The sequence below is a fragment of the Apodemus sylvaticus genome, chromosome 10, assembly GCF_947179515.1.
Source record: "Apodemus sylvaticus chromosome 10, mApoSyl1.1, whole genome shotgun sequence".
Lineage (NCBI taxonomy): Eukaryota > Metazoa > Chordata > Mammalia > Rodentia > Muridae > Apodemus > Apodemus sylvaticus.
In genome coordinates, this window is record NC_067481.1 from 48152418 (window position 1) to 48163508 (window position 11091).

General features: G+C 50.3%; 1 protein-coding gene across 1 annotated transcript in view; it reads right to left on the minus strand.

Moving 5' to 3' along the window:
* The window catches only part of Pitpna (phosphatidylinositol transfer protein alpha), a 35102-nt gene extending 24223 nt beyond the window's left edge, over positions 1-10879 (minus strand). Inside the window, exons 1-3 of the mRNA XM_052194790.1 lie at positions 10595-10879; positions 6772-6802; positions 332-480 (exon numbers count right to left, since the gene is read on the minus strand). Coding sequence (XP_052050750.1) covers positions 332-480; positions 6772-6802; positions 10595-10614 — 200 coding nt within the window. The 5' untranslated portion in view covers positions 10615-10879. The remainder of the gene's footprint in view (positions 1-331; positions 481-6771; positions 6803-10594) is intronic.
* Positions 10880-11091: the final 212 nt, after the last annotated feature.

The window sequence follows — 11091 nt, forward strand, 5'->3', positions numbered from 1 at the left end:
TTTATTTATTTTTGATTTTTCAAGACAGGGTTTCTCTGTGTAGCCCTGGCTGACCTCAAACTCAGAAATCTGCCTGCCTCTGCCTTCCAAGTGCTGGGATTAAAGGCGTGTGCATGCATCACTACCAGCACCACCACCCCTACTTTATTTTTTTTTACTAACAACAACAACAACAAAAATATTTGAATAAACAAAGAAGTGCCACCCACTCCCAACTGACTGGTAGAGCGATACAGGCTGCCAGCCTATAACCTGGAGACACTCCCAGTTAGCCAGTGCCACCATTTGCAAAGCAGGCCAGGTTGGCGCCAGCTGGCCACAGGGCACGTACCTCTGTAGGTGGTAGATCTTGTGTGTGTACTGGCCTTTCTCCCCATCCTCCTTCTCGTAGGGCTCGTTCACCAGGACCTCCACACCTTCCCCACCACCAGTTTCATTTTTACTGGCTTCAGCCACAGAATACAGCTGTCCCACTTGATACTACAGAACCAAAAAGACAAGCATTATTCACAGCAGTTACACACACGTCGCAGCTGCAACTGCAGTCCATGACACCCTCCTGTGGATGTACAGTAGTCTTGTCAAAAATCTTCCCAAAGCAATAAAGAACCCTGCTCTGTGGCATCTTGTACTCAGTTTTACTTTCTTTCTTTTACTTTTTTTTTTCCAGTGCTAAGCACTGAACAACTCAGGGCCATAAGCATGATGCTAGGCTGCTAGGTAAATGTTCAACCACTGAGCATATATCCTCACCCCCCCCTTTCCCCCTGCATTAAACTCCCAAATAGCTGGGATTGCAGATTCTGTTTAATCATCAGACATACTCAATCCTATCCTCCATCTTTATAAAGCCATGAGTTTAAAAGGAGCAGAGACTACTTAATCTCACAGTACCATCCAGAAAACATTATAGTCCAGGGTCTCTTCTGACCTGAACCCAGCTCTAGTATCAGACCCCAAAATAGGATTTTAGTCACTAAAACTCCATCTCACAGACCCTAAGGCTAAGCATGGCATCTCACACCTGGCATGGTAGCACGGAACGCTGCACGAGGAGGACAGCCATGAGTATGATGCCGTTACACGACAGTGCGTTCTAGGATTCTTTGACTACAGCATGAGCCCCTGTGTTAAAAAAGTGAAAACAAGGGCTGGAGAGATGGCTCAGCAGGTAAGAGCACAGACTGCTCTTCCAGAGGTCCTGGAGTTCAAATCCCAGCATCCACATGGTGGCTCACAACCATCCCTAAAGAGACCTGATACCCTCTTCTGGAGTGTCTGAAGACAGCTACAGTGTACTTACATATAATAAATAAATAAATCTTAAAAAAAAATTTAAAGTATGGTTAGATCTTTCTTAAAAAAAAAAAAAAAAGCGGAAACAAGCCAGGCAGCAATGGTGCAGTCCTTTAATCCCAGCACTCGAAAGGCAGAAGCAGATGGATCTTTGAGTTCGAGGCCCGCCTGGTCTACAGAGTGAGTTCCAGGACACACCCAGGACTATACAGAGAAACCCTGTGTGTATGGTGGTAGTGGTGGTGAGGGGAAATGGCAAGCAAACAAACAAACAAACAAAACCCACAAAACAATAAAAAATAAACACACAAATGACCTGAAACCAAGACTCCCATTTCCTGTCAACGGAAGCTATCCAGTGCTGTGTATCCCACAACCTCAGGCAAAACAAGGGCTCAGCCCACTTGCCTTCCTTCTCTCCTGTGTGCCCTTTCCTCACCCTGCAGGGACCTCAGAACCTCTCGATCAAGATCTCTCCAGCCAGGTGGTGGTGGGGCACGCCTTTAATCACAGCACTTGGGAGGCAGAGGCAGGCAGATTTCTGAGTTTGAGGCCAGCCTGGTCTACAGAGTGAGTTCCAGGACAGCCAGGGCTACACAGAGAAACCCTGTAACCCTGTCTTGAAAAACAAACAAACAAACAAGACCTCTCCAGATCTTCCCCATTCCCGGTGGGCTGAAGCCATGCTCTTGCTCCCTGCCTTACAGATCCCTTCCTCAGGCTTTGCTGGCTGCCTGACCCTCTGCCTTGGCAGTTGCTACATGGCAAAAGTCTGGTTTTCCTTTATTTGAGTCACATGTCACCCTATCAAACCACTGGCCTCCTCTGACCCTTTCAGGCAGCTTGGTGTAGAACTGATGACTTAAAGACTAGGCCTGGGCTGGAGAGATGGCTCAGTGCACTGACTGCTCTTCTGAAGGTCATGAGTTCAACCACATGGTGGCTCACAGTCATCCATAACAAGATCTGATGCCCTCTTCTGGAGTGAGGTCATCACTGAGATCTGAAGACAGCTACAGTGTACTCACATATAATAAAGAAATTAAAAACAAACAAAAAACCCAGACAAACAAACAAACAAAAAGACCAGGTCCTGATCCCAAGCCCCATTTCTGAGAGAAATTATCTGGAAAAGAAACACATGCCGACCGTGGCCTGTAATCTCGGCACTCAGGAGGCAGATCAAATGGATCTCCGGGAGTTCAAGGCCAGTCTGGTCAACATAACAAATTCTAGGACAGTCAGGGTTCATGTTTCAAAAACAATACAAAAGGCACGAAAATGAACAGTGCAGAGAAAACAAGCAGTGGCAACGCAGGAAATTATATCTACTCCAAAAGGCTTCTTTTTCACGGCAGCCAGGGCCAAGAAGACCGAGGAAAAGACAGCCGGGAACTCACTTCCCAGCCAGTTGGCGTGGACAGAAAGCTTCCCTTGCCTTCTCCAGCCTCCCTTAAGTTCCTGATTACCCCAGGGGTAAAGACTAGGGGTGTTCTCTCTCTGAGATCAAAACCAAGCAGCTGTATCTCTGGCACCGCTCCAAGGCACAGTGCTGTCAGCAAGAGCAGGGTGCTGTCACACCGGGAAGCCTTCTCCACCTCAGCCCCCTAAGCACTGCAAGAAAACTTCTGGGAGACATCTAAAGGGTAAAGCAGTGGACTGACACAGCTCACTGCTTACCACAAAGCCTAAAGTCCAAGTTTCCAAAGCAAAAGTCCAGGACAGAATGCCAAGGTAGGTGATCAAGGCTCAGTTAATCCCATCAAAGAGAAACATTTGAGAGGGTAAGACGAGTTACCTCACTCTTGCTAATCCTGAGCAATACCCCTGCAGCTCTGGTGCCTCACAGATGCCCACACTGTTCCTTGTGCCCTTCCAGTCCAACACCTGCTAAGGCACACTTGAAACCCGTATCAAATGGGTCAGGGTTTGCATGAGCCAGGGCTTCCTCCACATGAAGCAGCAGGACCTCTGCTTTGGAAGAGTCATAAGGACATTGAACAACTGACTCAGCAAATCCTAAAGGGCAGGCTGGGGAGAGGGCCTGTGGGCTGGACTACCTGCTGCTCGCTAGTAATGCTCCTTGGAGTGGCCCTGGAGCCAGCAAGGACCATGGTCTGCAGGGATTCCCTTCAGGGGCAGGAGATCAGAGGGCGGGCTCTAAGAGGATCAGTCTGCGTGCTGGCCTCTTCCCCTCTAATCTCTCTTGATATTCTGATCCCTTAATCCCAATCAGACAAGTGAGGCAGTTTTGTTAATCCAAAGAGGTAAAGAAGACAGATCTGCACAAAGTCCAAGTGAGGGACACTTCCCGTCAGAAGGCTCCCTTTGGAACAGCCAGCCATTCTGCACCCTGGGAAGGCTGCCAGATTGGAGACTGGGTGGCAGTAAAGGTGGGGGTCAGACCACAAAATCAGATAAGAAGACCCAAGAAGACCTGGATCCAGCCTCCTTAGGCTGAGAACAATGGAACCTTGCCCTTGAGAGCTATCCCCTTGTCCCATAGACTAAGTCACTCAGTGAAACAAAGCAGAGAAACTACCACTTGGATAATCAATTGAGTAGGAACCTGGGGAGATGAAATGTGCAGCAGAAACACTGCCTGACACACTTGAAGAAAAAGCAATCCAGTTGGGCACAAGTGGCCCACACAGGTGGCTATAATCCCAGCACACGGGTGGCTAAGCCAAGAGGCCTGCCATGAATTAGTTTAAGGCCACTGTGGGCCACATACTGAGTATCAGGCTAGCGAGGATATACAGTAAGACTCTGTCTCAAAAATAAGAAAGAAAAACAGTCCTCTGTTGACCCACCCATACAGCCCTGTCAGGTCCAGCTGCATTAGAGGAAGGATGCCCAGAGCCTGCCCCGGCCACAGGAGGTGGGCAGGAACCACTGGTAGACACACCCATGTCAAACAGCCAGCGCTTTCTAGCTCTACTGCTGGATGCCTGGAAACCCAAGGTAGTATTACACTAAAGACTGACCAAACAAGCTAATTCTGCCCCCGAATATTGATTCAGGCATCGAGATGATTACAAATCTGGGGCCTTCTTTCCTTTCTTCTCCCCAAATCTGAAGCTCCAAGGGCTCGTCATGTCCAACACAGGACATGAATCTACCAGTCACGTGACACTGGACTGTTCTCATGGGAACCAGTGGTGAGTCAGAAAGGGGTAATTGACAGAGACTCTTAGAGGGGGTTGTTCCTTACTCCTTTATTCTTCGCTCCCCCATTCTAGAATTTTCTGATTATCCGGAACTAAGGTTCAAGTTACCAATGGAGCTACTTCCCCACCAGCAGCCCTGCTGCCTTCCTGTTAGTGCTGTCTTGCTGAGACCAGGCCGAGCAACAAACACCACAAACAGGTGAATCTGAACCAGAGATAGCTCCAGCTACCCTGCCCTATGTCACCACTTCCTCCATGTGGCAAAACCAACACAAGCTAAAATTGCCAGCTATGGATGTCTTCAAGGTGGGCATTTCCCTTTTCTTCCAACCATAGCACCCACCATGAGAGGCCAGGACAGCACAGGGATACCCTCAGACAATCCTGGGCCCCCCTTTCTGCAGCATTCCCACAGTCTCAGCCTTTGGTCCATCAAGAGACTCCATCTGATCCAGTGTACCAGAAGTCTTACATAAAGACAATCCCACAGCCCTGAGGGACATCTTTTCTCCCTTCTTTCTTTTTTTTTTCATTTGTTTGTTTTTCGGAGACAGGGTTTCTTTGTGTAGACCAGGCTGGCCGCCTCTTGGGATTAAAGGTGTGCACCACCACACCCTGCTTCTTTATTACTTCTTTTAAAATAGGCTAGCCCTCAGTAGCCCAGGCAGTCCTGAGTCTCACTTTGTAGCTCAGCTTTGATAATCCTGCCTCAGCCTCCCAAGTGTCAGTATTAGAAGTGTGAGCTACTTTTTTTTAATTAATTAATTTTATTATGAGATCACACAAAAATATTATATTTTATTACACATCTTACTGTATGCGCAAGCTGGCTTCAAACTCTTTGATTTATCATTCTTCTGCCTCTGGTACCCACCCAGATGTCTCTTGTATCTTCTGACTGCTCAGACCACGTTCAAGCTCACATCTCCCTCTCTCCCAGAGCTCCATAGCTTTCAAGTATGCAGTGCCCCAGTACAGACAATTTTCTCAGAGACCAATGCACGAGCATCAGTCTTTGGGGTGACTTGTCTCACCTAAAGAATGCCCACAGAGCTGGAGAGATGCTTCAGTGGTTAAGAGCCCTTGCTGACCTTTAGAGGTTGACCCTGTGTTTGATTCTAATTATTTATTTAACACAGGATAATTTACAACTACCTGTGACTCCAACCCCAGGGCCACCTTCTGGCCTCTAAAGACACCCCATATATATAGTATACACATATACATAAAAAGAGGAACACACACACATATATACCCCACATATATAGCATATATATATATATATATACACAAAAAAGAGGAACACACACACATACATAAAAATAAATGTTTAAAAAAATGCTCTGGACCGGGCAGTGGTGGTACATGCCTTCAGTGCCAGAACTTGGGAGGCAGAGGCAGGCAGATCTCTGAGTTTGAGGCCAGTCTGGACTACACGAAGAAGCCCTGTCTTCGGGGATTGCAGGGTGGGGGTGGGGGTTCTGGGCTCTGCTGGACTGTTTTCATTTCTCAGAGAGCCAGTTCCTGTGTGTAGTACAGGATTCCCATTAGTCCTACAAGAAAAAGAGATGGAGCTACAACTGGTCTCAGGCTGGCCTTCATTTTGCTGAAGCTGGGGATGAGCTGTGGAGTCAGAGCAAAGTCAGGAATAAACTTAGCCAGGAAGGGAGAATAGAGGAAGTTCAGAAAAAGGGCGGAACAAGGGAGGCTCTGCGGCTGTTTTCTCTATCCAAGAGACAGCTCTGAATCAGCACGGCCTATGACCCTTCTTGTGGAAACCACCCCTGCCAGCTCTACAGGCTAGGCTGTCAGACCTAGGAACCATAAAAGGACGGAAGGCAAGCCAAGCCCATATGTCAGCCCCTGTCCTCCGTAAAAGGAGGCTCTGGGCCTTGGTCTTTCCCGTAGCCTCCTCACACGGCTGTGGGCTCAGAGTTTTCTGGCCTTGCTGGTTTGCTTCATAGCTAGATAGTGCCACTAACCAGAGTGCGCTGTCCCCAGCCTGGTCATGGAGACCACATATGTACACATGGCAGTTCACCAATAGCATGTCCCCAAACAGTCCAGTCCCCAGCAGCTGAGGAGCTGCTCAAGATAGCTCAAGGCTATCAGCAAGTCAACAGCCTGAATCAGACTGTGCCCAGGTATCCAGATTCAGCAGAGACTGGCACAGGATACTTGAACCAAGCCTTAGCTATCTCTGCATTAGAACAAAAAGTGAAATGGCCACTCCCAACCTAACTAAGCAGATGTTCACAAGTACTCATGAACAACTATGGGTGAGATGAAAGAAAAAGGGACTTACCTCATCTACCGACACAGGCAGGATGACCCGACTACAAGGGAGGAAAAAGAGAGGATTAGTTCCAGGCTCTGAAGCATCACTTCAGCTCAGCTGCCAGTGTCTTGCTGCATCTGACTCTTTACTTACTGACAAAAACCCAGCAGGCTAGGGTACCCCACGGCCCTTCTGGAATCCCATTTAGAACCCCGGGATTCAGGGCAGACCTCAGTTCCCCTCACCTACTTCACCCACAGGCCACCTGCTCACATCTCCCCCTTTCCGACCATCTCTTCCCTGGTAAGACTTGTTAACGTGTCTAGTAACACAGAGAGCTAACAGAGAAGGCTCATCTTGATGAAGATTAAGATCTGAAGAAAATGACCCTGGGGATATGCATATGCATCGGTGGGCCCAACTTCCCAACATCAGCCCTCACAGCCAAAGCTACAAAGGGGCCAATTCCCTAGAGGCCATCACCTCTGCTCTCCGAAGAATGTTACAGCGCAAGCTCCCCCATGCAGCAGTAAAAGGGGGTACCCAGATCCAACCTGCAGGAGCTATCCAAAGGCACCCCAACCCTTCACTTTTCTTTCTACCTCAATTTTGACCACGTCCAATTGTTGGAAGTGCCACATAAGCTGATGGAGAAATTGTGACCAGCAAAGTCCTTAAGAGGGTCACAGAACTCCAGAGAGCCGAGCGGACTAAGGCATTTCTCCAGGTGGCTTGCATTCGTAGCAGACCCGTGGGTGACCCCCAGTGCAATGCTTTTGAGGTCAAAGAACTAAAGAAAGGCCTTGACTGGACTCAAAAGCTAAGCTACGCAGCACTGAGAAGACAGAGAGGCAGGTAGTCTTGACAGTTTGAGGTCAGCCTGGTCTATGTAGCAAGTTCCAGACAAGCCGGAGTTATATGGCAAGACCCTGTTTCTTTAAAAACAAAACAAAACAAAACAAAACAAAAACACAGAAAGAAAGAAAAAGTGGAGACAGGCAGTAGGGGCACACCTTTAATCCCAGCACTCAGGCAGAAGCAGGCAGATCTCTGAGGCTAGCCTGGTCTACAGAGTAAATTCCAGGTCAGCCAGGGTTACAGAGAGACCCTGTGTCAAAATAAAGAAATAAAATAAAAAAATAAATAAGCAAGAGGCAAAGCTGAGATTCCCAGTTCTCGAAGCCTCCTGGAACCTGCGGGCCTCTGCACCTTGTAAGCTTGCTTAGGAAGGCATGAGGTGCATCGGCCTTCCTAGGCAGAGGGTCGAGCATGCCTTTTTGCTCCAGGCTGTGTATGCATAACAGCTTGATATTCCCTAGACCCACAAAGTTCTCCCAGGCAGCAAGAAAACACACAGTGAGACCTGAGCAAAACATCACAGTAAGAGCCAGGCATCAGGCAGAAAAAGCAGCAGGAAAACAAACAAACAAAATGGGCTCCAAGTCTTTACTGCCTGCTAATTCCCTTCCTCCAGAAAGACTTGAACAACGTAAATCCTCCCATTAAAGAAAAGCAACGGAGCATAGAAGTACTTCCAACTTAGAGGGCAGATTTTCTGCATCCTCAGAAGAAACTTCCTAGAAAACAATACGCCTTTTATCTTCAAGAACACAGCAAAAATCACATCGAAGAATTTGCAGAACTCAAATCAGGAAAATCCTGTCAGAGGAAGTGTCAGAAAAAGCAACAGGGACAACCTTGAGGTCCAAGCCACCCCTCAGAACAGACTAGTTACAGTCCAGCGCCTTCAAGGATGCTCTGAGCCTGCTTCCATCTGCACACCCAGACATTTCTCTCTTGTTCCCTCGGAACAAAACCACCTCAGCAGCCACAGGGGACGATTTGAAAGGATAGGGTCACAGAGGCCCAGCTGGGCCACTACAGGAGCCACGTTCACCGTGGGGTGACCTTCACCTGTGTCCGTCTCAGAGCTGCAGCGCTGCAACCGTAGCCAAGTATCTTGATAGCCCTCCTACCCAGTTTCTCATCTGTCCCCTGCCCAGTGACACACACAGGGAACCTGTCCGGCGCACGGGAATACAGATGCCTGGCAGGCTCTGTATGGCCAGCACCCTGGCGGGCTTCAAGTGGAGAGAACAAGGAATGGGCCAGGAACGCCTGCCTCCCAGACGCACTCGTTTCTTCAAAAGGCCCTTCTCTCCCCAGCTTGACCTTTGCAAAACTACACATTTCTACAAACTGTAGGATTCATGTAGGAGTTTTTTTTTCCTTACTCTGAAAAGTGAGAAGAGCTCGTTCGTTTAGACACTATGGATTAAAATGCAAAGTGCACCATGTTCTCCTTGGAGAACCCTGGCACCCAAGTGTTCTTGCTCTTCACCACAGAAAGCTCTGAGCTCGGGCTGGATTAACATCAGACTGGGCATCAAGGGAGGCGATGGGGCCTCCAAAAAGGTTAAGAGTCAATCCTGGTAGGATGACACCTTTTGTCATTCAAACAACACTATGTCTTCACCATCTTAGGATGAAAAGCCTGTGAGGGCAGACAAAGTGCCTTCACTGACAAGACAGAGAGTCCTCTGCACACTTATTTGGTCACTAAGAGTTTCCCAAGTTTCTCTCTACTTGGACATCTCCCATTTCTGAACTTCTGCAGCTCAGGCCCCAGTGCTGCCCTCCTGGCCTCCCCTCTTAGCAGCGCAGCACCACAGAGTCTGTAAAGACTTTCAGTTTCTCCTGTCCAAATAGCCCCACCTGTCAGCCAAGACCTTGGGTTTCAGGAGTAAACATCTATCTCCTTGCAAGTCCTGCCCATCCCCCAATATTAACAGCTCCACACACCCCCAAAACATTTGTGGGACCTCCTCAATTCCTCCAAACAATGTCCTTATCTCTTCGCACAGTTACCCAGCATCCCATGGGATTGCATATCCCTGTCTTGGTCCCCACCACCTTCATTAGCAGGCATATTCATTCTTAAATCATCTTCCTGGATGGTCCTGGGCCCTGCTAACTTCCTGCCCTTCTCTCTCACCCACACTCCTTCACATCACTTCAGGACCTGCCCAGTATTTTCTAGACTCTTCATTCAAGTGTTGCCAAGTCCTAAGCAGGCATGCTGAGCTTCTTGCAAAAGCCTCTTGTTCTGCAGCTATTTGGGTACCGTGCCTCTCCAGCCATCCCCAGCCCAGTCCTGTTACCCAGTCCCCTATGCTCTTTCTCCCATCCCATGTGGCTTTGATTGAAATCCTTTTTTTTTTTCTGCAACCAATTATTACAATCCTCCTTCCTCTGCTGCCTCAGGCAGCCACTGTCCATGCCCCAGGTTCCGCCTCAACTCTCCTCCCCACCACCTCAACTCCATTCCAAGAGCTACCTTATCTGATCTTCCCTGCCCCTTGGTACAGCTCAGCCTCAAACCCCTCCCCACCGTCAGCCAACTCAGCGGCGCTGCCTGCCCTTGTCCCACTGCTCCTTGGTCCCTTACACAACTACTCAGTCCTATGGGCAGTTCTGCCTGCCCCTTCATCCCTCCGCGTCCACCACAGGGCCACACCACATCCAGCGCTCCACATTTCCCGGGTCCCTCCTCATGCCTCCTCTGGCTCTCCCTATCCCCTTGACCCCTCTTCAGGCCCTGACCGGCCCGCACCGGTTCTCGGCCTCCCCTCTGGCCTATTCGATCCCACCTCAGGTGCTGTCTGTCACCCTCTGGCCCCTCCGGCCCCACCTCAGGCCCCGTCCAGCCCCCGCTGTCCTCTCCGCCCCTGCTTGGCGGCCCAACAGCCCCATCCGGTGTTCTCCATTCCCCGGCAGGCGATCTGCCTTCGCAGCCGTCATCCCGACCCTCCCTTCCGCCTCGCTTCCGCACTGCCGACCCGACACTCACTACTCCTTGAGCAGCACCATGTCGCTTCGCGGCTCGGCGGCTGCCAGCTGCCAGCCCGGCCTCCCGCCCGCTTCCCGGTGGCCGCTCTCCCGGTGGCCCGGCCCGGCCCCGCTGCCTGTGCGCCTTCGTCGTGGTCTGCTCTGTCCCCGCTGCTCTCGCTGCGGTCGCCGCGCGGGCTTCTGCCGCCCTGCTCTGGCCTCGCCACCTCCCGCGCCTCTGCCGACGCCGCCCGGAGCTCCGGTTCCGCAGCGCCGCGCGGGGGCGGGGCGTCTCTGCGGCAACCAAAGCGTCAGACGCAGCAGTGCGCGCTGACCTCACGCGGGGCGGGGCCTTCCCGGGCCCGCCCCTCCACCCTTAAATGGGCCGTGACTCCGGATCCATGGCAGTTTCTGGGCCCAGGTCTGGTTTGGCAGTCAGGAAGTAAAGACATGTTTGGCATGAATGCTCTTCTGCATCAGGAGCTGCTGTGCCTATATGCTTGGGCTTCGCTGGTGGGT